The following is a 27,666-nucleotide window of genomic DNA, read 5'->3' on the forward strand; positions in this document are numbered from 1 at the left end:
CACTGGACAGTCCTCCCCCTCCACCTCCTGGGACAGAACAGCTCCCAGCCCTCTGTCCAATGCGTCCGTCTGTAAAACAAAGGGGAGAGAAAAGTCAGGGGAGTGTAACAGTGGCCCCCCACACAGTGCAGCCTTTACCTGAGAAAAAGCCCACTGGCATTGCTCCGTCCACTGGATCGGATCTGGTGCCCCCTTTTTAGTGAGATCAGTCAGCGGGCTGGTGACGTCCAAATAATTAGGTATAAACCTACCGTACGATAGTAGCCAGCTAGCCCCAGGAACTGCCTCACCCCCTTTTTGGTCTTGGGCCTCGGGCAGGCCGCAATCGCTGCTGTCTTATTGATTTGGGGACGCACCTGCCCATTGCCCAAGTGGAAGCCCAGATACTGTACTTCCACCTGCCCAATCGCACACTTCTTCGGGTTGGCTGTGAGCCCCGCTCGCCTCAGCGACCCCAGGACAGCCCTCAGGTGTTTTAGGTGCCGCGGCCAGTCATTACTATAAATAATAACGTCATCCAAGTATGCGGCCGCATAGGTGGCGTGGGGGCGGAGGACCCTATCCATAAGCCGCTGGAACGTAGCGGGCGCCCCAAACAGCCCAAACGGAAGTGTGACGAACTGGTGTAAGCCATACGGTGTGGAAAAGGCCATTTTCTCTCGGGATAGTGGAGTCAAGGGGATCTGCCAATATCCCTTTGTCAAATCCAGTGTCGAATAAAAATGAGCCATGCCTAGTCGATCGAGCAACTTGTCAATACGAGGCATTGGGTACGCGTCAAATTTAGACACCACGTTGACTTTTCTATAGTCCACACAGAACTGGACCGACCCGTCGGCCTTGGGAACCAAGACCACCGGACTGCTCCAGTCACTGTGGGACTCCTTGACAATGCCCATTTCGAGCATGGCCTCGAGTTCTTCCTGAACCACCTTTTTCTTGTGTTCGGGCAGTCTGTAAGGGTGGCTGCGCACTACCACCCCCAGGGGCATCTCAATGTGGTGTTCTATGAGGTGGGTGCGGCCGGGCAGGGGCGAGAACACATCAGAAAATTCTGTTTGCAATCGGGCGACCTCCGCGAGCTGGGTCGGGGAGAGGTGGGCTCCACAGGGGACCGGAGCAGTGGGTGATGCCGATTTTCCCTTTTGAACCTCCGGCCCCAGCTCCGCCTTCTCTGGAACCACCGACACCTGCACCACGGGGACCTCCTCGCTCCAACGTTTTAACAGATTGAGGTGGTATACCTGTAATGCCCCGCCCCTGTCTGTTCGCCTCACCTTATAGTTGACGTCCCTGACTCGCCGTGTGACCTCAAAGGGTCCTTGCCACCTGGCGATTAATTTAGAGCTAACCGTGGGCAATAACACGAGTACTTTGTCTCCTGGTGTGAATTCCCTAAGGCACGTGCCCCTGTTGTACAGGCGGACTTGACGTTCTTGAGCCTGCCGCAAATTCTCCTGGGTTAGGTGTGTGAGTGTGTGGAGTTTTGCACGCAGGTCAATCACGTATTGAATTTCATTTTTGGACGGGGAAGGTCCCGCCTCCCAATTTTCCCACAGCACATCTAGGATGCCATGCGGCTTATGCCCATATAATAATTTGAACAGGGAGAACCCCATGGAGGCTTGTGGGACCTCTCGCACTGCGAAAAGCAGGGGTTTGAGCCATTTATCCCAGTTACGTGCGTCCTCGCTTACAAATTTTTTAATTATGTTTTTGAGGGTGCGATTAAACCGTTCGACTAAGCCATCCGTTTGTGGGTGATAAACGCTGGTGCGGATCGGCTTGATTCCCATTAACCCATACAGTTCGCGCAGTGTGCGTGACATGAACGTAGTGCCTTGATCAGTCAGAATCTCTTTGGGGATTCTGACTCAGGAGATGACATGGAAGAGCGCTTCCACAATATTATGTGCGGAAATATTGCGGAGCGGCACTGCTTCCGGATATCGCGTTGCATAGTCCACCAGAATTAAAATAAAGCAATACCCTCATGTTGACCGATCTAATGGCCCGACGAGATCCATCCCAATTCTTTCGAACGGGGTCTCGATTAATGGTAGAGGGCGCAAAGGTGCTTTTGGAATGGCCACTGGATTTACTAACTGGCATTCGTGGCATGCCGTACACCACCTACAGACATCGCCACGAATCCCTGGCCAATAGAACTGGGCCATTATTCAGGCTAGTGTCTTATCCTGCCCTAAGTGTCCAGCCATGGGATTAAAGTAAGCCACCTGGAATACCAATTCCCGGCGGCTTTTTGGGATCAAAAGTTGGGTTATTTGTTCCTTAGTTTGAGTGTCCTGCGTCACTCGGTATAACCTATCCTTAATAATGGAAAAATAGGGGAAAGACGGGGTGGCGTTTGGCTGGAGCGTTTGACCATCAATTACTCTCACTTGGTCAAATGCATGCTGCAGAGACTCGTCTTGCGATTGCTCTAACGGAAAATCCGTGAGGGATTCCCCGAGAGAGGGAGGAGGAACCTGCTGCTCCTCACTCTGACGCGGTGATGACGTAAACGGCTCTGTGACAGCTGCTCCTGCCAATGCCACTTCGGGACCTCCCCTCGCTGGACTACGGCAGGACCCACTCTTCACTAAGTGCATCATTAAATCCTGAAATCCCAGCCAATCAGTCCCCAAAATTATCGAGTGGATGAGGCGAGGATTAACTGCCGCCTGAACTCTAAATTTCTCCCCTCGAAACAGAATGTGGACCGACACTAAAGGGTAGTTGTGAACATCCCCGTGCACACACAACACCTTCACCAATTGTGCTCTCCCCAATGCCTCGTCTTGCACGGAAGTAGGAAACGGTAGGACACCAGCAGGCCAGCTGGGGTGGAGCCGGCCCCCGCCTCCGCGGTGGGGGAATGGGGCGAGGGATAGGAACAGAAGGGGAGAGAGACGGATAGGGGAGGGGAGAAGGGGAGACACACTGTCCTGCTGTTGGAATGGCCGCCATATGGTCCTCCGCCAGCTCAGTGGCCTGATCCAGCGACGCCGGGCGATGGCACTGGACCCACTCTGTGGTTCCTTCTGGAAGTCGAGCGACGAACTGCTCCAGCGCCACCAGATCGATGATCTCCTCGGCGTCGCAGTTGTCGGCCCTCAGCCACCGGTGGCAGGCGTCCCGGAGTTGCTGGCCAAATGCAAATGGCTGGCCGACCTCCTCCAGGCGCAGCGCGTGGAAGCACTGCCGCTGCTGCTCCGGCGTGCAACCCAAGTGCTGGAGGACGGCCCTGCGGAGGTCCATGTAGACCAGCCGGCTGTCGCCTGTGAGCAGGGGGAGAAGGAGCGCCGCGCGCTGTTCCACTGGCCAACCCCACGCCTCTGCTGCCTGCTCAAAGAGAGCGAGGAAGGCCTCGGGGTCGTCGTGCGGGCCCATCTTCGTTAGGGTGAGGTGGGAAGGGCCCGCAGCGGTGGAGGTGGTGGACCCCGCCAACGCGAGTAGGTGCTGGAACGCCTGCCGATCTTCCTGCTGCGCCAGCACCAGGGCCTCGAACCTTTGCTCCTGTTCTTCCCGGAGGGTGACCAGCGCCTGGTGCTGGCTCTGTTGGGCTGTGGCGAGGGCATGGATCAGCTCCTTGAAGGGGGAGGACTCCATGGGGCTGTTCTCTCCTGCGCTCCATCCCGGGTTTCAGCACCACTGTAGCAAGTGTTCTAGGTGGGTGGAGCACAGAAGCATGGCAGGCCAGAACTGAGTTCTCAAAACCCCGTTTATTTTAGCTTTTCAGCCTTAACTACACATATACGCACACGCACGCACACAAGTTTCCAGGTCGGGAAGTAGCTCCCTTCCTCCACTCTCCTTCTCCTCTTATAGGGCGCGGTCACTGGGGAAGACACACAAACACAGGTTAATTCCCGTCAGGTGCAGTGATTCCGCCACTTACCTTCCCTGACTCTGCCCTCCATTCACAGACCGACACTTGACCACGCCCCCGCTGCCACAACCACCTTTTCAGGAGTCGCTCCCAGCCACTAGTTCAGGTATGTGGATGACACCTGGGTTAAAATGAAAACCCATGAGGTGGAAGAGCACATCAATGCAGTGGATATCAACATCAAGTTCACTCAAGAGAACGCCAGTTGAAACAACCTTGCCTTTTTGAACTGCAGCGTGCACATTAAACAAGACAGAAGCCTTTGCATTGAGATCTACCAGAAACCCACACACACAGACCAGCATCTACTGTTTGACTCTCACCACCCACTGGAACACAACTTGGGGGTCATAAGGACCTTACATTACAGGGCTCAGAACATTCCTATGATGTCTGTGAAGATTCTCAGTCATCCATGTCATAGTAAACTGTGGTTGGTAGAAAAGAGCAACTGGACTTGTTTGAAGATTCTTGAAAACATTTCACCTCTCATCCGAAAGGCTTCCTCAGTTCTGTCTGACTAATAGGGAGTATCAGGTATTTATCCTTTCATGGATCATAATAGAATCAGTATCAGAATTCTGATGGCTGCATTGTAGGTGGCTGATAAATTATGTCCTAGACCCCCACCTCTGTTCAGTGATGGCCATTCCAGGTTGACAAAAAAGAATGATCCCCTCTGGCTAAAATGTCTGCCAGTTTTCTAGAAGTCCTCTCATACTCCCACACCAGTCGAAGGGATCTCATCCCGAAGTGCGTAGAAACATATCCCTTCGACTGGTGCGGGAGTATGAGAGGACTTCCAGAAAACTGGCAGACATTTTAGCCAGAGAGGATCATTCTTTTTTTTGTCAACCTGGAACGGCCATCACTGAACAGAGGTGGGGGTCTAGGACATCATTTATCAGCCACCTACAATGCAGCCATCAGAATTCTGATACTGATTCTATTATGATCCATGAAAGGATAAATACCTGATACTCCCTATTAGTCAGACAGAACTGAGGAAACCTTTCGGATGAGAGGTGAAATGTTTTCAAGAATCTTCAAACAAGTCCAGTTGCTCTTTTCTACCAACCACAGATTCCTATGATGGTAGAGGGAAAAGAGAAGGAGCAAAAACACATTGAGGAAGCCCTTCAGAAGTGTGGGTATCCCAACTGGGCTTTCATCAAGACCGGAAAAAGAAACATAACAGACAAGGAAGCAAACAGCAACAAATACAAGAACATTGTCATTCCCTACATTTCTGGACTATCTGAAAAACTCAGGAGGATCTTCTACAAACACAACATTCCCATATATTTCAGACCCAGTAACACTCTGAGGCAGAAATTGGTCCACCCTAAGGACAGAATACCCAGACACAAACAGGACAACATAGTGTATGCAATTCAATGCAGTGAGGAATGCACAGACCTGTACATTGGAGAAACAAAACAACTGTTTCACAAGTGCATGGCTCAACACAGGACAACCAGTTCCACAGGCCAGGACTCTGCAGTCTATCTTCATCTCAATAACAAAGGACACTCATTTCAGGACTGCAATGTATTCATTTTAGCCAGAGAAGACTGGTGGTTTGAAAAAGGAGTAAAAGAAGCCATCTTCGTCAACCGGGAATGACCATCACTGAACAGAGGAGGTGGTCTGAGACACCACTTATCAGCCACCTTCAATGCAGTCCTTGGCACACTTCCCAGATCACCCTAATGACTCTCTAGGTTGCTAATACCGTTCACACCCAGCCCCCGTGATCTACACCTAAAGGATGACTCATGCCCCTTTTCCACCAAATCAGTTCCAGGGCTGGTTCGGGGCCAGTGCTGGTGCTGGTTCACAACTCGTTCAACTTGCGAGCCAGCTGAGAACCAGTTTGCTTTTCCATAGCTTGGGGTGCTAAGGGGAGCCACGTCATTACGTCACTGTATATGTCAGTTACGTTGCTGTATATGTCAGTTACATCACTGTGTTTGCATAAACCTTGGCGCAAACATTGAAGCAACAACAACACAGAGAAGAAGAAGCAACAACAACAACAACAATAATGGATGACTTCGCGTTTGTACAGCTGCTGCTTCTCGTCACTTAAAAATGGCGATCTTTTGCGGTCTTGCTATTGTTGTTGGTCTTAACAACTCTGCCGTAAGCGGTTCTTTCCTCTGGCCCAGAAAAGAGTTGGTGCTAGCCTGGAACTGTTTTTTCTGGCCCCAGAGCCAGTTCTTTGTCAGTGGAAACAGAAAACCCGGTTCCAAACTAAGCACTGGCCCCGAACCAGCCCTGGAATTGCTTTGGTGGAAAAGGGGCATGAATGACCCAGGTGACCTCAACGACTCTCCTTAGGGTTGCTTTTTATCCACTAGAGGATAAATACCTGAAACTCCCCACTAGTCGGACAGAACTGAAGAAGCCTTTTGGATGAAAGGTGAAACATCTTCAAGAATTTCAAGCAAGTCCAGTTGCCTTCTTAAGCACCTACGATCGGCCATAACATTAAAACCACTGACAGGTAAAGTGAATAACATTGATTAGCTTATGACAATGGCACCTGTCATGGGGTGGGAAATATTAAGCAGCAAGAGAACAATCAGTTCTTGAAGTTGATGTGTTGGAAACAGGAAACATAGGCAAGCGTAAGGATCTGAGTGACTTTGACAAGCACCAAATTATGATGGCTCAATGACTGGGTTGAGCATCTCCAAAATGGCACATCTTCTGGGGTGTTCCCAGTATGCAGTGGTTTTGGACCATATGGGCTAGCCTTTGTGCCTCATGCAAATCAATGAGCCTTTGACACCCATGCTGGTTCACCAGTTGTCCTTCCTTGGACCACTTTTGGTAGGTACTAATCACTGCATATCAGGAACACCGCACAAGATGTGCCCTTTTGGAGATGCTCAGATCCAGTCATCTAGCCATCTAGCCTTGTCAAAGTCACTCAGATCCTTATGCTTGCCCAGTTTTCCTGCTACTTCAAGAGCTGACTTTTCTCTTGCTGCCTAATATATCCCACTTCTTGACAGGTGCCATTGTAATGAGATAATCAATGTTATTCACATCACCTGTCAGTGGTTTTAATGCTGTGGCTGACCGGTGTATATGTAATATGATTATTTTTCTCATTCTCAAAGTTTTTAATGTAGCACATTTTGTTTGCCCCCTCAACAACACATCAGCCTTCAAGTCATTAAGCAATAATTTAGTTATGAGATGTGGTGTTCTGTCCGTACATTGCACATAAAAGATCTTATATGAGTCTGTTTAGCATCTTTATTTTCTCTTTATATACTGAATTGCATGTAGTAAGAAGGAGAATTATATAGTTATGTAGTGTTTCCGCATACCTGTATGATCCTGATTCATAAAAGAGCATCTACAGTAACTGTATTATTCATGCGTGCTAATTAATCTGCTGAGTGAAAATTGTTCTACCTTCAGGCAGATCGTGGTGGCCTTTGGAATGAGAAGCTTATACTATAGTCATTATTGAGTTGCATCAAACCAATGTGAAGTGCATTAAGTTTCAAAGTAAATGCACTTTTATTGCAAAGGTCAGTCATGGGTAGGATTTTCCTTTTTCTGGAAGCAACTACAAATAAAAAGCCCCATGAAATCTGCTTGTCCCATATTCCTAGGATAGTGACATGTCATCCATGTGAACTGTCATAGTGTTGATTGACTCACAATAGCACATTTATAAGGGCTACCTTGAGGCAGGTCATATATAAAGTTGAGAAAAATTGAGATTAGATAGGTGGGTGAGGTCTTAGCCTTAGATAAACATGAGTCATGTGATAGTTTTTTTTTTTTTGCCACAAGTAGACATACTCATGCACAAAACACACAGAAGAACCCCATTTTTCTGACAGATGAGAGAAGAAAATTCTATGATGAATGCATGTGTCTGTGAGAGAGATAGAAGTCAAGAGACTGGGGGTGTTTATGAGACAAAAATTGAGGCATAGAGAGTACCAGTCCCTTTAAGACTTCCTCCTCTTTGCTAAATCCCCCCCAAGAGGTAGGACTCTTCTCAGAGATCAGCTGCAATTAAAATGAGAGGCTCCTTGTTGGGTTACAAGAGGACTTTGTTTAAGCTGCTAATGCCGCTCATAATGCCAAATTGTGACCATTATTACTGCTCTGACAGGGAACTGTCTCAGGGAACTCAAGTGCTGCCTACTTTTAAATGGAATTAAACTGTGCAAGCCCCTATCAGCAGTCAATCATGTAGAGCAGGCCATTGACTGGAGGACTTTGAGAGGAGTGGGATATATGTGTGTGTGTGTGTGTGTGTGTGTGTGTGTGTGTGTGTGTGTGTGTGTGTTTAGTAGGACAGATGGAACTACAGACAATCACAGCACTCTTACTAAAGGGCTGTATTCTGCATAGGCATGTTATTTTCAAGTGATAAGAATTATAAGAGATGAAATTTGAGGGGAAAAAAAGAAAATTCAGCAGAATAGATGAAAGTTCTGTGGTGCTCTATCTTAAATTTTATGTATAGAAACTTATATAAACATTTTGCACCACAGTGCTCTGTTTTGATTCTGATTGTTCAGAAAGTTTTGGTTAATTTTCTATGACAGCAGCTCAGGCATTAATGCTGGCTGTGGAGCAAATCATAGGTTTATATTATTTATTAAGTGTTTCTATAAGACTAACACAGAGACTTATACATCAGATTCTCCACACAATCAGCTCAAAACACTTGTAATTGTTAATACAGTGAAATTTTCAGATGCATGTTTATTTTGTGTTTTTATAAGGACACTGTCTTTGTCACAGTCAGAGGTAAAGCTGTAACTTTAATTTTAACCACATAATGTTAATCACATGCCTTTGGAATATGACAAGCTGCATGTTTTTTTCAAGAGAAATTCAAGAGAAAAAAAAGGCTGCTGAGTGAACAAGATTTTATAGCTGTTATGATGACAAGCAATTTTCCAGAGACATCACAAAACATAAGTAGAAATAAATAAAAGCTTGACTTTGTCTTCAATAAATTAAAAAAAAAATCCTTGCTGGTAATTTGCTCTGGTACGAAAGGAATAAAATGCTTCGAGATGTTCTGTTATTGGAAAATAATCTGCTTCAGGAAGGAGAAAAGTAACTCCATGTTGCATCACACCATCTCATCATTTATTATTTTTCTATAACAGCAAACCATTATTTTTATTGTTTACATATTATAATGCAATATATTTCATTTCATAGCCAGAAGTATATAAATGCCTCTTGTTTTAATTTGTTGACATTGTGCAAAATGATCAGCAGTGGAAAAAATGTCTGAGTAAAAGTCAAAAAAGAATGATGTGTTTTTGTCCTGTTCAGTCTTTAGCTTTAACAATTCCACTTGAATTATTAAAATATTAAACCATCTGTATAATTATAGTAATATAATTATATATAGATTATTTATATTAATATAATCATAATATAAATAGAAGTGTTTACTGGGAAATACGCCACTTATTTTATTCATACGAGCTATATTTTTCTCTATATGTCACTCATGAATTGTTTTGATAAATTTGGGTACTTTTTGCTTGTGAATGTGTCTATATAATAAAAAGAACATCATATGTTGGCTTGAAGATATGAAGTTTATCTTCTTGTGTTGAAAAACTTGCCTTTTTCATACAAAATACATGAGTGAAATATTTTCAGATATTTCACTGTGGTGACATCACTCACTAGTCAGTTTTCCCGCTGACTAGATGCGCATTGTCAAAATGGCGAACCGGTTCAAAATGGAAATTCTTTTGATTAACTTGCATTTTTTTGTGGATATGTCTATAATATAAAGAACATTACTATGAAGATATGAAGTTTATCTTCTCATGTTAAATTTTTTTCCACTCATTCACTTTGCTCACTCGTGAATACAACACTCGAAGATAAACTTCATTGTCACGACCAGGAGGTTGCGGCTGCAGACAGGACCCAAAGTGCAACTACAAAAGTAACAGATAAGACTGAGGCGTCAATTGGTATTGATTGGTATGCTCCATCTGCCCATTAGTCTGTGGGTGGTAACCCGAGGAGAGGCTGGGAGTGGCCCCAATGAATTTACAGAATTCCCTCCAGAAGTGTACAAACAACCGAGGGCCTCTGTCAGACACAATGTCCGTAGGCAAACTGTGAACCTGGAACACATTATTGATTAATAGTTCTGCCGTCTCCTTAGCTGAAGGCAGCTTAGGGAGGGGGATGAACTGAGCAGCCTTGGGGAAGCAATCAATGATCATGAGGATGCAGGTATTGCCCTTGGAACTGGGGAAGCCAGTGATGAAGTCCACTGCAGTGTGAGACTGGGGTGGCAAGGCACAGGCAAGGGTCTTAATAGTCCGGCTGTAGTTTGGTTGCTTGTCTTATTTCTAGAACAGACATCACAGGCTGCCACAAAGGTTCTCACATCCTGCTGCATGGTAGGCCACTAGAAACATTGCCTGAGGACAGCAAGGGTCTGGGCTGCCCCAGGGTGACAAGCTAAGAGAGAACCTTACCCCCACTGAAGCACCTGGGAGCGCTCACAAAGAGGCACATAAAGGCAGTTGGGTGGGCTGTTACCTGGTCCTGGATCACTGGAGAGAGCATTCTGAACAGCAGTTTCTATGTTGAGCCAGGCAGCAGCCACTAGGCAATGAGCAGGGAGAATAGGCTCAACAGTGCTTTGCTGAGAATCCAGAGAAAACTGCCTGGAGAGAGCATCTGGCTTGACATTCTTAGAGCCTGGTCTAAAGGAGAACACAAAGTTAAAACAGAAGAAAAAAATGACCATCTGGCTTGGCACGAGTTGAGACATTTAGCAGACTTGACATCCTCAAGAGTCTTACGATCTGTCCATATGCTGAATGGAATCTCAGTCCCCTCCAACCAGTGCCTCCACTCTTCTAGGGCCAACTTGATAGTTAGTTGTTCTCGATCTCCTATACCATAGTTGCATTCTGCTGGTGTCAAGTGATGAGAAAAGAATGTGCAGGGATACACCTTCTTATCCTTGGCCAATCTCTGAGACAGGACGGTCCCAATGCCCATGTCTGAGGTGTCCACTTCAAGGACAAACTGAGTGGCAGGGTAAAGGATGATGAAAACGGGCATCATGATGAAGTGAAGAGAAGGCACTCTCAGTATGGTTAGTCCATGAGAAGGGGTGCTTGAAGAACATGAGCTCATTCAGTGGAGCAGTAATGATGCTATACTTCCTGATAAACCTCCAGTAGAATTTGGCAAACTCCAAAAAGCATTGCAGTTCCTTATGGGAAGAGGGAATGGGCCACTCAGAGACCACCTTGACCTTGTTGGGGTCCATTTGGACCACCTCAGGGGAGATCACAAAGCCCAAGAAAGAAATGGTGTGCTTATGTAATTCACACTTCTCTGCCTTGGCAAAAAGTTGATTCTCTAGGAATAGTTGTAGGACCTGTCTGAAGTGGAATTTATGGACCACCAAAGTGGGGGAGAAGATGAGAATATCAAGATATATGAAGGCAAACTGGTTAGCTCATCTGGCCATAAGGCGGATGAGCTATTGCCATGGTGTGGTATTCGTAATCCTTTCTGTCATCCGTCCGTCATCCACAATTCAGTTAAATCATATCTCCTCCATCAATTCTCCATGGATTTCCATTCCAGTTGCTTTATTTGAAAGAACTCATCACTCTGCATCAAACTTGATAATTGATTTGTCAAATTTGTTGCTAATGAGTTAGTAATTAGGGCAAATTAATGAATTTTCCAGGCCTCTCACTATAATTTTATATCTTCTCTCATTTCTCATTTGATTCCAGTTCTGATTGATGTTTTGGGTAGATCTTCCCTTGAGGAACCAAACTTGGTCATTTGTTTGTTGATTTTCCTGTCATAAACAATTTGTTTACAACTTTGTTTATTTTCAGTTAAATCATATCTTCTCCCTCAATTCTCAATGGATTTCAGTTCTCATTGTTTCATTTGAAAGAACTAGTCATTCTGCACAACACTTGATCATTGTATTGTAAAATTTTTGCTAACGAACTGCTAATTAGGTCAACTTCATGAATTTTGGGACTTCTCATTAGAATTGTATTTCCTCTTGCAGTTCTCACCCAATTTCAGTTCTGATTGAGGTTTTAGGTAGATCTTCCCTTGGGGAACAACATTTACTCCTTTGTTGATTTTCCTTTTGTAAACAGTTTGTCATAGAGGTTGGTCTTCTCTCACATTGTCACATTTCAGTTCTGTTTGATGTTTTGGTAGTTATGGTTGTTTTGATGGCAGGCCAGATGAGCTACTACGTCCTTGACATTCTAGTTATTAATAAAATCTTGTAAGACAACATCATTGATCAAGGCTTGGAAGACAGAGGGTGCATTAGTGAGCCCAAACAGAAGAACTAAGTATTCAGAGTGGCCAGCAGGAGTGTTGAAAGCAATCTTCTGCTCGTTATCATCTTCCTTCTTGTCCAGGACTGTTGCCAGGTCAGAGTCCATGTAGACCCTATTGATCCACATGCCATATTAATTGGAGCAAAGTTTTATGCCAGATGTCCTTCCTGCCATAACCCTCCCATTTCTGGGCTTGGGAAACACCATTCACACACACATTCACACCCAGAGGAAACCCACGCAGACATGGGGAGAACATGCAAATTCCACACAGAAAGGCCCCAGTTGGCCACTGGGCTTGAACTCAGAACCTTCTTGCTGTGAGGTGACAGTGCTTGCCACTACACCACCATGCCACCCTGGTCTTCCACTTGTCCCCTTCTCTTATTCACACTTGGTGGTAAGCATTGCGGAGGTCCAACTTGGAGAAAAACTGAGCCTACTGAAGTAATTTGAAGGCAGTGGATACGAGTGGTAGGGGCTTGTGGTTCTTAACAGTAATAGCATTAAGTCCGTGATAGTCAATGCAAAGCCTGGGGGACTTATCTTTTTTCTTTCCAAAAATAACCCTGCTCCTGCTGGGGAGGACAATGGATGGATAATGCCAGCTGCTTGTGACTCTGAGATGTATTTGTCCATGGCCTCCCACTCCAGGGGGGAAAGAGAATAGTTATGATGCCTGGAACATGTGGTTCCAGGTAACAGCTCTATGGTGCAATCATAGGGCTGATGGGGGGGGGGGGAAGTAACGCCAACCTTACTGAACACCAAACGAAGGTCCAGATATTCACAGGGCACATTGGAAAGATCCATTGTCTCATCAGGGCTGGTAACAAGAGGGGCCAGAGGAGTCTGAGCTGAAGACAGACAGGTAGCCAGGCAGCAAGTATTCCAGAAGAGGATGATCCCATCACTCCAGTTAATGTGGGGTTGTGGAGGTGTAACCAAGAAAGGCCAAGCACAATATGCTCAATGGAGTCATTCATGGCATGGAATGAAATTGATTCAGTATGATTACCTGAAACCTTCAAAGTAACTAGGACCATGACGTGGGAAATTGGACTGAGTTCAGCCCCATTCAGAGCTCTGGTCATGAGGGGACAATCTAACTCCCTCAAGAGGATGTCCAGTTTCTTAGCCCAGGAAGTCATGATAAAGCTCTGGTCAGCACCAGAATCAGGGAGGGCTTGAACATATTGAATCTTATTCTGAAATGTGATCTTGACAGTCAGCATTGACCTAGCAGCAGGAAAAGTATGTGTAGGGACACCCATCTGTATCCCTGCAATTACTGGTGGGCAGACCCTTTTACCCGGCAGTGGGAGATAAAATGTCCAGACTGTCCACAGTAAAAACAGGAACTAGTTTCTTGATGGCATATTCTTTCCTCTGGGGTTACCCAAGTCCTGCCTAATTGCATGGTCTCCAATTCATCAGGGGTTGCACCCTCCAATGGATGGTCTTGGGTTTGACTCTATGGCTCCACCTCCGATCCCTTCTCAGAATATGCAGCTATGGAGCACTTGCATGTGACGTCACAGCCGATCCAGATTGTGACAGACGCCATCTTGTTGGTCAAACACCATATTTCCGCCTTCTACTTCTACTTCTGGTTCTACTTCTGCTTCTACTTCTACCTTTTCTTCTGGAAAACCCTACTATATACAATTCTACTACAATGGCTGCGGCTACAAGCTCTCCCTACCTGTGCACATTTTTTATGTTTTTTGTGTGTATTTTTGCGTGTTGTTCGTCTGTACCGGACTTCAATATCCACTACAACTGTATGGACTTACTGGACATTGGTTTCCAGCAGAAAATGACGGTTTGTAGCGATTTCCATCGCATGCACAACATTCCGAACGAGATAGCGAGACCAGCGGGGTCTCCGTGAATTGTTATCGGAAGCAAAGTGAAGGAGGCGGCGCCGGGAGCGGAAGCAAAAGCGAGGCTGCAGAGCCGGCCTGTTGACTAAGCTCAGAAAACAGCCACTCAAACCTCCACTGCTAAGCCTCTACCTCTCCAATGCCAGATCCATGGTAAACAGCACGGACGATTTGGAATTACAGCTGGAATTACCTTATTCTATTCTATAATCGGCTGGTCAGTGCTATACTCAATACTTAAGTGACTTACCCGTCCAATGAGGATTCTTGTTTACAAGATGCCACATCTGAGTCGCTGACAAATCCTGAATTTCTGTAAAGATAACTGTCCAGAGATTTATAAGCATGCAGTGCTTCACCACTGAACAACGAGGGAAAGTTAATGAGGTAATTATACACGTCTGGGTATTCCGCTGGCAGTTCAAAATCCGGTCGTGAAAACTCCGTCCGGTAAGCCATAAGGGTCACTAATCTGTAGATCGTTTATTTTAGACATATATCTAGTTATCTGTTCATTAGAAAAATGAGCCGTGTAGTCCGTCGGGTGAAATTGATCCATTCTGTACACGAGTGCAGCAGTATTCAGCTGTGTTTTTTACCGACAAGATGGCGGCTGTGTACTTTCCGGTCACGTGACTGCAAGATCTCTATAGGTAAGTGTCCACCCAATCGGCCAGGTCTACCAAGCCATCCAGGCTCTCGGAAAGGTCATGATGTGCAATCTCATCCAAGATAGCATGATTTAGCCTATGAAAGAAGGCATCATATAAGGCACTCACATTCCAATCGACTGCTGCATCAAGAGTCCGGAATTCGATGGCAAAATCGAGAATTGAACAAGCACTTTGCTTCAGCCCCATTAGCTGCTTTGCTGCCAGTAAAAAAAAAAAAAAAAACAGACAAAAAAACCCTTCTACATCTCTTCAGTGAACTCCCTGAAATTTGAACAGCAGGGCTCCCTGGCATTCCAAACAGCTGTCCCCCACTCTCATGCCTTTCCTTTTAAAAGCATGATTACATAAGCTACACGCAAGCTCTCAGAAGGGAAGGTGGACACTTTAAGTTCCATGGCTCAGGAGCACTGTGAGAGGAATGAATGGCAGGTCCCAGGTGCACCATCATACGTCTGTGGAGCAGGAAGACGAGGCTGCAGAAGAAGCTGGTTGACTAATTGGTGCCGGTGCTGGTCGGCCTGTGATCACAGCCTGAAGGCTTTCCATCTGGGAGGGCAGTATTTACAGTAGTGCTTGAAAGTTTGTGAACCCTTTAGAATTTTCTACAACCCCATTTCCAGAAAAGTTGGGATATTTTCCAAAATTCAATAAAAATAAAAATATGTGATTTATTAATTCAAATGAACTTTTATTTAACTGACAAACGTACAAAGAAAATATTTTCAATAGTTTTACTGTCCAACTTAATTGTATTTTGTAAACATAAACAAAGTTAGAATTTGATGCCTGCAACACACTCAAAAAAAGTTGGGACAGAGGCATTATTATCACTGTGTTTCATAACCTTTCCTTTAATAAAATTTTTTAATCGTAAGGGATCTGAGGATACTAATTGTTGCAGCTTTGCAATTGGAATTTTTGTCTATTCTTGTTTGATACAGGACTTCAGCTGTTCAACAGTCTGTGGTTGCCATTGTCTGATTCTCATCTTCATGATGCTCTACATCCATCTACATTCTCAATAGGAGACAGCTCTAGACTGGCAGCAGACCAGTCAAGCACACGCACTCTGTGTCTATGAAGTCACACTGTTGTAGCCTGTGCAGAATGAGGCCTGCCATTGTCCTGCTGAAATAAACATGGACTTCCCAGGAAGAGACATTGCCTTGATAAATATGTCTCTCTAAAATCCCAGTATATCCCCAATATATCAATGGTACTTTCACACACATGCAACTAACCCATGCCGTGGGCAACAATGCTCTTCATACCATCACAGATGCTGGCTTTTGCACCTTTTTGTGATAAACTGGATGGTCCTGTTCACTTTTGGCACTGAGAACTCAGCATCTGGTTTTCCTGAAAACAAGCTGAAATGTGGACTCGTCTGACCACAGCACACATTTCCCCTGTATTTTGGTCCATCTGAGATGAGTTTGGGCCCAGAGAAATCAGCGTTTTTCTGCATAGAATTAATGAATGGCTTCCTCCTCACATAATACAGTTTCAGGTTGGATTACTGGATGCAGCGACAGACTGTGTTAAGTTACAATGATTTTCTGAAGTACTCCCGAGCCCATATGGCTATATTTGTCACATTAACATGACGGTTTCTCAGTCAGTGCTGCCTGAGGGCTTGAAGGTCATGCATATTCAACAGTGTTTTCCGACTTTGCCCTTATTGCACTGAGATGTCTCCGAATTTCCTGAATCTTTTCACAATATTATAAATCCCTATCTTCCTGTCCTGTCTACTCCCTCTCTGTCAATTGTATGTATGTGTATATGTACGGATGGGTTGATGGCCAATTTCGCTCGTACTTGTGACAATAAAGGGTTCATTCGTTCATTCAAATTGTAGACTTTGAAAGACCTAAAATCTTGCAATGAGAAATGTTCTTTTTGAATTAACTAACAATTCTCTCAGGAATTTTGGCACAATGGAGTGACCCACAACCCATGTTTGCTTGCAAAGACTGAGCCTTTGGTGCATGCTCCTTTTATACCCAATCATGATAGTAATTAACCTGCTTATTGTGGAGTCTTCCAAAATGGTGTTACTTAAATATCCTATGAACTTTTCAGTCTTATTTTGCCTCTGTCCCAACTTTTTTGAGTGTGTTGCAGGCATCAAATTCTAACTTTGTTTATATTTACAAAATACAATTAAGTTGGTGGGCGGCACGGTGGTGTAGTGGTTAGCGCTGTCGCCTCACAACAAGAAGGTCCGGGTTCGAGCCCCGTGGCCGGTGAGGGCCTTTCTGTGCGGAGTCCACGTGGGTTTCCTCCGGGTGCTCCGATTTCCCCCACAGTCCAAAGACATGCAGGTTAGGTTAACTGGTGACTCTAAAGTGAGTGTGAATGGTTGTCTGTGTCTATGTATCAGCCCTGTGATGACCTGGCGACTTGTCCAGGGTGTACCCCGCCTTTCGCCCGTAGTCAGCTGGGATAGGCTCCAGCTTGCCTGCGACCCTGTAGAACAGGATAAAGCGGCTAGAGATAATGAGATGAGATGAGAATTAAGTTGGTCAGTGAAACGATTGAAATCTTTTCTTTGTACTTTTGTCAGTTAAATAAAGGTTCACACAAATTAACAAATCACATATTTTTGTTTTTATTGCATTATGGAAAATATCCCAAGCTTTCTGGAAATGGGGTTGTATATTTCTGCATAAATATGACCTAAAACATCATCAGATTTTCACACAAGTCCTAAAAGTAGATAAAGAGAACCCGGTTAAACAAATGAGACAAAATATTATACTTGATCATTTATTTATTGAGGAAAATGATCCAATATTAGATATCTGTGAGTGGCAAAAGTATGTGAACCTCTAGGATTAGCAGTTAATTTGAAGGTGAAATTAGAGTCAGGTGTTTTCAATCAGTGGGATGACAATCAGGTGTGAGTGGGCACCCTGTTTTATTTAAAGAACAGGGATCTATCAAAGTCTGATCTTCACAACACATGTTTGTGGAAGTGTATCATGGCACGGACAAAGGAGATTTCTGAGGACCTCAGAAAAAGCACTGTTGATGCTCATCAGGCTGGAAAAGGTTACAAAACCATCTCTAAAGAGTTTGGACTCCACCAAGCCACAGTCAGACAGATTGTGTACAAATGGAGGAAATTCAAGACCATTGTTACCCTCCCCAGGAGTGGTCAACCAACAAAGATCACTCCAAGAGCAAGGCATGTAATAGTCGGTGAGGTCACAAAGGACCCCAGGGTAACTTCTAAGCAACTGAAGGCCTCTCTCACAATGGCTAATGTTAATGTTCATGAGTTCACCATCAGGAGAACACTGAACAACAATGGTGTACATGGCAGGGTTGCAAGGAGAAAGCCACTGCCCTCCAAAAAGAACATTGCTGCTCGTCTGCAGTTTGCTAAAGATCATGTGGACAAGCCAGAAGGCTATTGGAAAAATGTTTTGTGGACAGATGAGACCAAAATAGAACTTTTTGGTTTAAATGAGAAGTGTTATGTTTGGAGAAAGGAAAACACTGCATTCCAGCATATCCCATCTGTGAAACATGGTGGTGGTAGTATCACAGTTTGGGCCTGTTTTGCTGCATCTGGGCCAGGACGGCTTGTTGTCATTGATTGAACAATGAATTCTGAATTATACCAGCAAATTCTAAAGGAAAATGTCAGGACATCTGTCCATGAACTGAATCTCAGGTGGGTCATGCAGCAAGACAACGACCCTAAGCACACAAGTTGTTCTACCAAAGAATGGTTAAAGAAGAATAAAGTTAATGTTTTGGAATGGCCAAGTCAAAGTCCTGACCTTAATCCAATGGAAATGCTGTGGAAGGACCTGAAGCGGGCAGTTCATGTGAGGAAACCCACCAACGTCCCAGAGTTGAAGCTGTTCTGTACAGAGGAATGGGATAAAATTCCTCCAAGCTGGTGTGCAGGACTGATCAACAGATACTGGACATGTTTTGTTGCAGTTATTGCTGCACAAGGGGGTCACACCAGATACTGAAAGCAAAGGTTCACATACTTTTGCCACTCACAGATATGTAATATTGGATCATTTTCTTCAATAAATAAATGACCAAGTATAATATTTTTGTCTCATTTGTTTAACTTGGTTCTCTTTATCTACTTTTAGGACTTGTGTGAAAATTTGATGATGTTTTAGGTCATATTTATGCAGAAATATAGAAAATTCTAAAGGGTTCACAAACTTTCAAGCACCACTGTATAGGATGCCAGTGATGGAGGGCATGCTCTGGTAAACTGCTGTGATCTCTTGCTGATGAGACCTGAGAACCAAGCCCTGTTTTGTCAGTGCAGTCTTGAGAGCGTTCTAGTCTGCTGGGTCCATAGTGTGGAAGAAAAATTCTATCACGACCAAGAGGTCACGGGTGCAGATAGGACCCAAAGCACAGCTACAAGCCACAGATAAGACTGAGGCGTACTTGATGAGTTGAACAGTGAGGAGCACAGGCAGGAAGCAAATGTAGCAACAGTCAGACATATCCTGGCTAAATCCAAGGATGGCAGAGCAGACACAAAGTAAACAGTCACAATAATCCTAGGAGAAATCTGAGCACTGCTGGCATTAAATAGCTGGGAAAAAAACTGTCCATAGTCAGTCACGGTCAAAAAGTTCCAAAAAACAGCAGGCAAAAATCATCTCATCTCATCTCATTATCTCTAGCCGCTTTATCCTTCTACAGGGTCGCAGGCAAGCTGGAGCCTATCCCAGCTGACTACGGGCGAAAGGCGGGGTACACCCTGGACAAGTCGCCAGGTCATCACAGGGCTGACACATAGACACAGACAACCATTCACACTCACATTCACACCTACGGTCAATTTAGAGTCACCAGTTAACCTAACCTGCATGTCTTTGGACTGTGGGGGAAACCAGAGCACCCGGAGGAAACCCACGCGGACACGGGGAGAACATGCAAACTCCACACAGAAAGGCCCTCGCCAGCCCCGGGGCTCGAACCCAGGACCTTCTTGCTGTGAGGCGACAGCGCTAACCACTACAGGCAAAAATCATAATCCAAAAAAATGTAATCCAAGTCAGAAAACCAGAAAAAGACAGAAGAGAAAAACCAAATATGATCGTGAACTTGACGTAACATGACAGTGAGTATTTTTCTGTGTCATGTAATTCTCCCCATCATGTTTATACTGAGTGACTAAAAGCAGATGTATAGCAGGTGTGCTAAAGCAGCGCAGAACAGGGAAAATGCAGAGTGGAGCGTAAATGCACAGGTCACGACTTGGAATTTCGGGCTAGATCCTGACAGTCATATCTTCGTGCAGCCATGTAATATCCTCTCTCTCTCTCTCTCTCTCTCTCTCTCTCTCTCTGTGTGTGGGTGTATATATATATATATATATATATATATATATATATATATATATATATATATATATATATATATATATATATAGTATAAATATAGATTGAGAGAGAGAGAGAGAGAGAGCATATCAAGTGAATTTATTCAATGATTTATTATCAATTAAAACAATTTATTCTTAAATTAGTGCATTAATTTTGACATTGCAAGTTTCTTAATTGGTATAAACAATTACATATAGTGTATTTCATGTAGTATCAGTGAATCAGTGACATGTATTCAGATACAGTGGAGTAAAAATAGACTTTATCTAATTGTAGTGAGAGAAAGTTAAAATTCCCAGATAGCTCACATCAAATGCAAACAGTTGTTAAATATAGTAGTACAGTAATTGGAATCCATTAATCTCCAAATAATTAAAAATTATTTGCAATTTTAGTCTAGATGTAAGCCACTATTGTTTCCCTCCTTCATACAGGTTACAAGTTGAGGCCAATTCTTCCCCTGATATTTATCCTTTAATAACATCCTTTTTCAGGTGGTAGTGTCAACCACAGTGAGTGTAGAAGGACATGTTCTTGCAGTGTCAGACAACATGTTTGTGCACAACAACTCCAAACATGGACGAAGAGCACGGAGACTGGACCCTACGGAGGGAACGCCATCATATTTGGAACATGGTAAGCTGCCTTATGTTAAAGTGCTTTATCACAGAATGATTTGAACAGCAAATTACCATGTATCTCACCAATTTACCACTACTGAAATATTATGTCTACCTATTAGTTCATTTATTCATTACCCATTCATTATTTATATTCCATCAGATTAAAAATGATGTATTTTACAGTGTTACAGTTTTTACAGTCTTTAGCTTAACATCCTTAAATCAAGCCTTTCCCCACTCTAGGATTTGACTGTATTTAACCATAGCTTTAGAGAGTTAATAGGAATAGCCATTGAATAATCTGTCATTTTATGCTTTAGACATGTTGTGAGACCCATCAGATATTCCGGTTAAACACACTATTTCATAATAGGGAAAAGCATCTCAAGACTGAGTCCATCAGGCTGTGTGTGGGAGGGTGGCAGAGGAGGGTTATATGGAGAGAGTGAGATAGAGAGAGAGTACAATAAAAAGAGAGTGAGTGAGACTAAGAGGGAGTCAGAAAAAGACAGTGGATGGAGAGTGAGCAGTGGCTTGTCGCCAAGTGCACACACACTATTATCTCATTATCAAATGTGCAGTAAGCTTCTGCCACCGACAAGGCACACATCTCCAAATGATCCTTCCCAATCTACACACACTCAGGATTATAACTTACTGTTAATTTTTAGTACATTACGTGTGTGTGTGTGTGTGTGTGTGTGTGTGTGTGTGTGTGCTGGAAGAGCTTTGAAACAGGTATAGTTTCACACTCATGCCACACACTTCTTTGAGCTTTGACCTCCAAAGTCATGTATTCAATAGAGCAAAGAAAGTAAGGATGAACCACAATTAATTAAAACACAACCCTATGTCCTCCCCAATCCTTAGACTTCATTCCTTTCCCTTTCAGCTCTTTTGTCATCTTGGTTGGTTCTGGTAACTTATTCTTAAAATACTTGCTATATATAAACCATGCAATCATTCTTTTCATTGATATAACACTTTAATTTGTTTATGCATTCAGAGCTGATTTAGACTGGCATAAAAATTGCAAATATTACTATGTAGACCTCAAAACTAACTATATGTGTTGTTCAGGCAGTTACATGTGCAGCAGAGGTCATCCAAAACAGTGATATGTCAGTTTTCTGCAATTTAGACTTTCAACTTAAGTGCTGTAATACAGCTGACAACACATTTCACCCCAAAATGCATACTCAGCCCACATTTTCTATTACCCAATGATTGATTGATTGATTGATTGATTGATTGATTGATTGATTGATCATTTGGTTGGGACAGTGGGGGGTTGCTTAAGAAATAGTTCTTGGATTAAACATATTTGAAAAACTCAAGCTTGAATTGCCTGTAATTTCAGGACTCTTAAAAAGTTAGGCACATGTGTAGCACAAGTGTGAATCCAGATAATCTCTGTGTATCTATTATACATTTTTTAAAATTAAGTCAGCAACCCACCAGTTCATTGAACTGTCCATATACATTCACCTTGAAAACTTGCTGATGAAATATATCAGGAATTTCACCTCTTACTGCCACCTCCATCATGTTAGATTACCAACAACTGATGCCACATTTTAATAAGTGATGGTGAAACTAGTCTCAAAAATGCTGTTTCTGCCTCATTGACTTGTAACAAAGGTTTCTTTTTGATATGCTTCAAAAAATGGCAGAAAAAATGGAAGCAATCATTTCCCTTTTTGCCTTTGATTGCTTGTATAGGATGTGGAAAAATGTTCCCCCAGGAATAGAGTGAAACGGCTTTTTTAATTCTCAACTCAAGACTGCAAACCCGCTCACTGAAGCTCAAGCCTGGGCTAACAGGGTTTATGGATGGGCTTCACAGACATTTGGCATGCTTAATTTCCACTGTTACACAAATCCTTTGGCTTGTCAAGGAATTGGCCATGAATTGGCAATTTATATGCCCTGATGATGGGACATTGAACACGTGATACAGTATTGATAATGTGCCACAATTGCAACCATTGATAAATATGTTGTAGAAAGCAGCAGTAATGTGTTGTTGGCATGTTGTTGGAGTCAAAGGCTGTAAGAAGCTCAAGTATGATATTCAAAAATAACTATATGACTTGCAATTTTATTGAATATTATTCCAACCCAAATCCAATTGATTTACTGCTCTGACAGCAGTTTTAAAAGCAGATCAGAGATCAGTTATGTAGTGTGTTCTTTATGATGGAGGTTGGATTCAGGAGGAGCATCAGTCCTTATGATGGCATTGTTTCATGATAATGACCAGTGATAATGACTAAGACTGGACATCAGTATAGCAGAAGCCACAGGATCATTGCTGAACAAGTGTCACTTGACTACACACACACACACACACAGATTAAAATAATAATAATAATAATAAAATAAAAAACAATTTTACCAAAGCTAGCAATATGCATGAGCTCTATGCAACACAGAAAATATATTATTCATTAACTAATACATAGTATCATATTTATGTATTTAATATTAGCCTTGAATGGGATGCCATAGTTTTATGAGTGTACAGCCCAAAATGTGCATTTAAGTGTGACATTTATGGTAACAACAAACTATTACAGTGTCACTGAATGCAATACAGCAGTTCCCTCTTGGCAGTATCACACAATAAAACTGACTTAAATTCAAGGTCAAAATTGTGCGTAGCTGAGACACATCTCAGCACACTCTGGCCAGCATATGTGTGTGTGTGTGTGTGTGTGTGTCTGTCTGTCTGTCTGTCAGTCAGTCACTGGGAGCAGCATGGTGAGCAGATGGTGCAGAGAGAACCACAGAAAGTTTAATCCTATCAGATGGATTCATGCTTCTCCATCTGCTTAATCCAGCAAAAAGCTCAGCTTCTGCCAAACCGTCCACTTAGGCCAACATTACCACCACACAACTGCACTTTGCTTCCACACCTCCCCAAATTACATTATGCTACAGAAAATCTGTTCTTATTTTCTGTACTTGTATGTATGGTATGTCTGCATATATGTGGATCTCAGTATCTAAAATGTACATAAAGCTGATCACCTGATAGGATGAGAAGTTGGTCCTTCCGGTGTTCTAGATCTATTTAGGCTTGGAATTGGGTCATTGTTGCTTAAAAATTTTTCTAATTAAAAATTAGAAATAAATCAAAAGGGGGAAAAAACAACCCTCTTCAATAATATGAATATCTGCATTAATGGTTTATTATTTTTTTCACCTAAATCCCAATAATAAATAAAGACCATCTTAAAAAAAAGAGATATATCTTTATTAATAAAAATGTCATGTACTGCAAAAACTATACATGCCCTTATATTTACTCATGCATGCTAGTAACATTAACCATGCACTTTATTGGGTTCCTGAGCAGCCAGTGTCTTACTCTATAAACTTTTTAAGTTACTCACAGAATTACACTTGGTCACAATTTTTCAGATATTTTTTAAATGCTAAAAAACAAACAAACAAACAAACAAACAAACAAACAAAAAAACTGCACAGCACTTCAGTGTTGGTGCAGTCAGAATTTTAAACTTGATGCCATTTATGAAGTATATGATATTTCACTCAGAGCAGGGGTACTGCTCTACCCCTATGATTTGAATCATTGTCAGATCGCATGACCCATAGAGGTCATGTGTTGTCTTGCATTGTCTTAATGCTGCAGACATTATTATAAGCCTTGTCTACCTTAAACAACAGAATTCTAATGCTGTGGAATATACAAGCAAGACATTTTTGGAAAGCAGGGTGAGCAAACCTAAGAGGAAAAAACTCTTTCTGTGTGATCTGTGAGTTCTGGCTCTGACAGTTCCTCAGCCTCAGCTTTAATTCATAATTGTTTTCAAGTAGACATATGTGCAGTACAGTTTATTGATTCCACTTTAGCAGTTATTGTTTTGTTTGTACAGGCCTACAGTATCTTCTAATGGATTTATTTGGTTCCGTTTTCCTAAAATTGAACAAATTAGTAGTGTAATCTAAAACACTGGGACTGACTGGAATGTTCATTTTGAACATGGTCTTGTTTTGTCCCACATGCTTCAGATTTCACCACTGGCTTGTACCCATATAACTGTAAAAACCTACAGCTCACATGACTCTTTTGGTGCATCCCACAAGATCCCAGCCATGATACACACCATTAATCTCAGCCAGATACCCAGAAAAAATTAACTAACGAATAGGACATCTTCTATTCATATCTATATCTGTTTAGAACACATTATCTATTGAATCTAATAAAATAGGATATTTCCATATAGTACACAGAAATACAAACACAGACCACAGATTACAGCATGTATCTTTTGTGATACACACACACACACACACACACACACACACACACACACACGGTATCCTTCCTTTGCACTTTTTTGTATTCCCAAGATATTTTTAACATTCCAGAGGTTGAGAATGTCCACTTTTTTTTATTGCCCGTCAGTCTCATGTTCACAGTTTCTTTGCATACTGCATTGTTTATAACATCCTGATTGAAGGAATCAGGCTTTAGAAAGGAGCCTTATTATGGAGGCAGAACTATATTTTCTTCCCAAAGCTCACCAATTGTTTGTGGTTCTCTAAAACTCCCTAAATCTAGACTATCTTCATCTTTGTGCTTGCAATGTTTAAAAAAAACAAACAAAAAAAACCCTTTCTGCCCATTCATAGTAGACCCCAGCTATCTTGCTGTCTTTTGTGCCTCATAGTAAATGACTCTATTCTGAAACTAAACAGAGGTGAACACTGGCAGGTAAAGCAGAAAATTGCTTTCTTTACCCCCTGCCACTGCCAATCAGAGGACAGCTCTAATAAGTGAACTGATCTCTCTCCATGCTGTTGCCTGTTCTCCATGCTGTCACCGATCCACATGTGCCACAGAACACAACACTGGAAATTTGCTAAACAGCGTACATGTACACAGGAGAAATGAGACAAAAATACCGGTACTTGGGTGCAGTGCGAAGTCAGAGGACTCTTGCTTAAAGTGTAGCATGCACTTGCAGGAGGCAGCAAACAAATATCCTCTTAAATGTTAACACAGGCTAAGGTTAGAACAATAAACATGGAACACAGAAACTCAAAACTAACAATTAGGAAACAAGGCTTAGAAATGCATGATAACAATCAATAAGACTTTGCAACAAACAAAGAAATGCAGAGGACATAAATACAAAGAGTGACCACAAGGAAACTAGAAACAACTGAGAACAGTAAGGGAAAAGACTGATAGCATGCCAAGGGGTGGAGTCAGGTCCGAAACAGAAAAGTGAAACATAGGCACATGACATTGTTCACGATGGAAATGATGCACAGTAAGAATCATCAAACATGACAGTACAAGCCAAGCCAATGGGTACATCATTTTATTTTGCTTTATGTGTGGTATGCACCAACTGAAAACAGGTTAAGCCATGACCTTATGCTAATCAGAGAAGACATTTAACTGTAGGTAACTGTAAGTATTTCAGCGTAGTGTTCTACTTTAACAATTTCTTACATGTTTTATGTCAGTGAACTTCTGGATAAAACAATTTGTTTGATGTCAGTTACTTAATTCATAGTAAGATATTAATTCACTATTGTTTTGATGTGGACCAACCTGTAATGACTTGCCATTGTCATCAAGAAGAAATCCTAGACACAGCATTCAGTGGGAGTACTTACTGAAAATGAGGCCTTGTTTTTCTGCCTGAGAGGCACTGCAAGGGCCATGAAAACCATTGCTGATCTTTCCAGGCCATGTGGTGTGGGAATCCTAGTTAAATCCATCTGTGTGAGCTTTCCCAGTGATGTCTGTGGGTTTTTATTTCCTGCTCTGGGTTCAAAATGAGAGCTACGGAGGTGTCATACTACCTACCCCAAACGCCCCCTCAAACCTCGTGAAACAAACCGCGTAAGAACCTCATCTCTAACTGTGAGGCCTCTTGGGGAACAAGAGTTGAAGTGTCCAAACTTCAACACCCAGTACTCACAATGTTACCTTTTCTTGAGTGTCAAAAATGCAGTTAGCATGTAGTAGTGTTATTATAGGCCTGAAAGATTAGAATATGATTGTTTTAGACATTTTTTCCTTGTCTCTATTAGCTAATATGTAGAAATTATTAAAAGGGATTAATTAATATGTCTTCTCTCTTTTTTCTTCTTCACAAAATTTCTATTGGTACGCTTACTGGAAAGCAGCAGCACCTTGCATCAAAGCCATTAGCCCAAGCGAAGGATGGACAACGGGGGGCGCTACAGTTATAATCATTGGGGACAACTTTTTTGATGGATTGCAGGTTATCTTCGGCACCATGCTGGTATGGAGTGAGGTAGGTAAATTCATTTTAATCTCAGTGAGAGTAGAAGTCAGTAGATACTGTCATAAAAGAGGCTTTGTTTAGAATCACAAATCTTTAAGGAAGTGGACTGTCTATTAAATATTGGCTAACTGTTCACATTTAATATGCTTCCACAAAGTTGTGAGGCAGTCAGACACATGAACCAAGTTTGCTCTGGTTTTTTTCCATCAAGTAATATAATATATCCATGGTTGTCCATGTTTCTTTGTCAAAGTTCATTGTAAAGGTCAAAACATGGTAATTAAAGGATAATACCTCTGTCAGTCAAAGTCAGCTGTAAAAGATCTTGCTGGAAAGGGGCTGGAAAACTGGAACTGAACTACTAATAGATCCAAAGAAAAGTTTTAGAGAAATGAGTGAATCTTACTAAGTCAATGTACCTATTAAAGTATGCTATCAGTCCTTACAACATCCATGGTCTTGCACAGTAGTATAACTGCACAAATTAATAGGCTGTAATGAGACTTGGGTGGCAGCACGGTGGTGTAGTGGTTAGCATCACAGCA

At 42.7% G+C, this 27,666-nt stretch overlaps 1 protein-coding gene across 3 annotated transcripts in view; it reads left to right on the forward strand.

The window, feature by feature from the left end:
* The window catches only part of ebf1b (EBF transcription factor 1b), a 295,483-nt gene that overhangs the window by 139,099 nt on the left and 128,718 nt on the right, over window positions 1-27,666 (forward strand). For 2 of the 3 annotated variants that reach the window (XM_060935874.1, XM_060935876.1), the window contains exons 8-9: window positions 20,694-20,835; window positions 26,997-27,130. In XM_060935874.1, the coding sequence (XP_060791857.1) occupies window positions 20,694-20,835; window positions 26,997-27,130 (276 nt within the window). The remainder of the gene's footprint in view (window positions 1-20,693; window positions 20,836-26,996; window positions 27,131-27,666) is intronic. The other variant, XM_060935875.1, reaches the window with a different exon arrangement.

This window comes from Neoarius graeffei, chromosome 12 (genome assembly GCF_027579695.1).
Source record: "Neoarius graeffei isolate fNeoGra1 chromosome 12, fNeoGra1.pri, whole genome shotgun sequence".
Taxonomy (NCBI): Eukaryota; Metazoa; Chordata; class Actinopteri; order Siluriformes; family Ariidae; genus Neoarius; species Neoarius graeffei.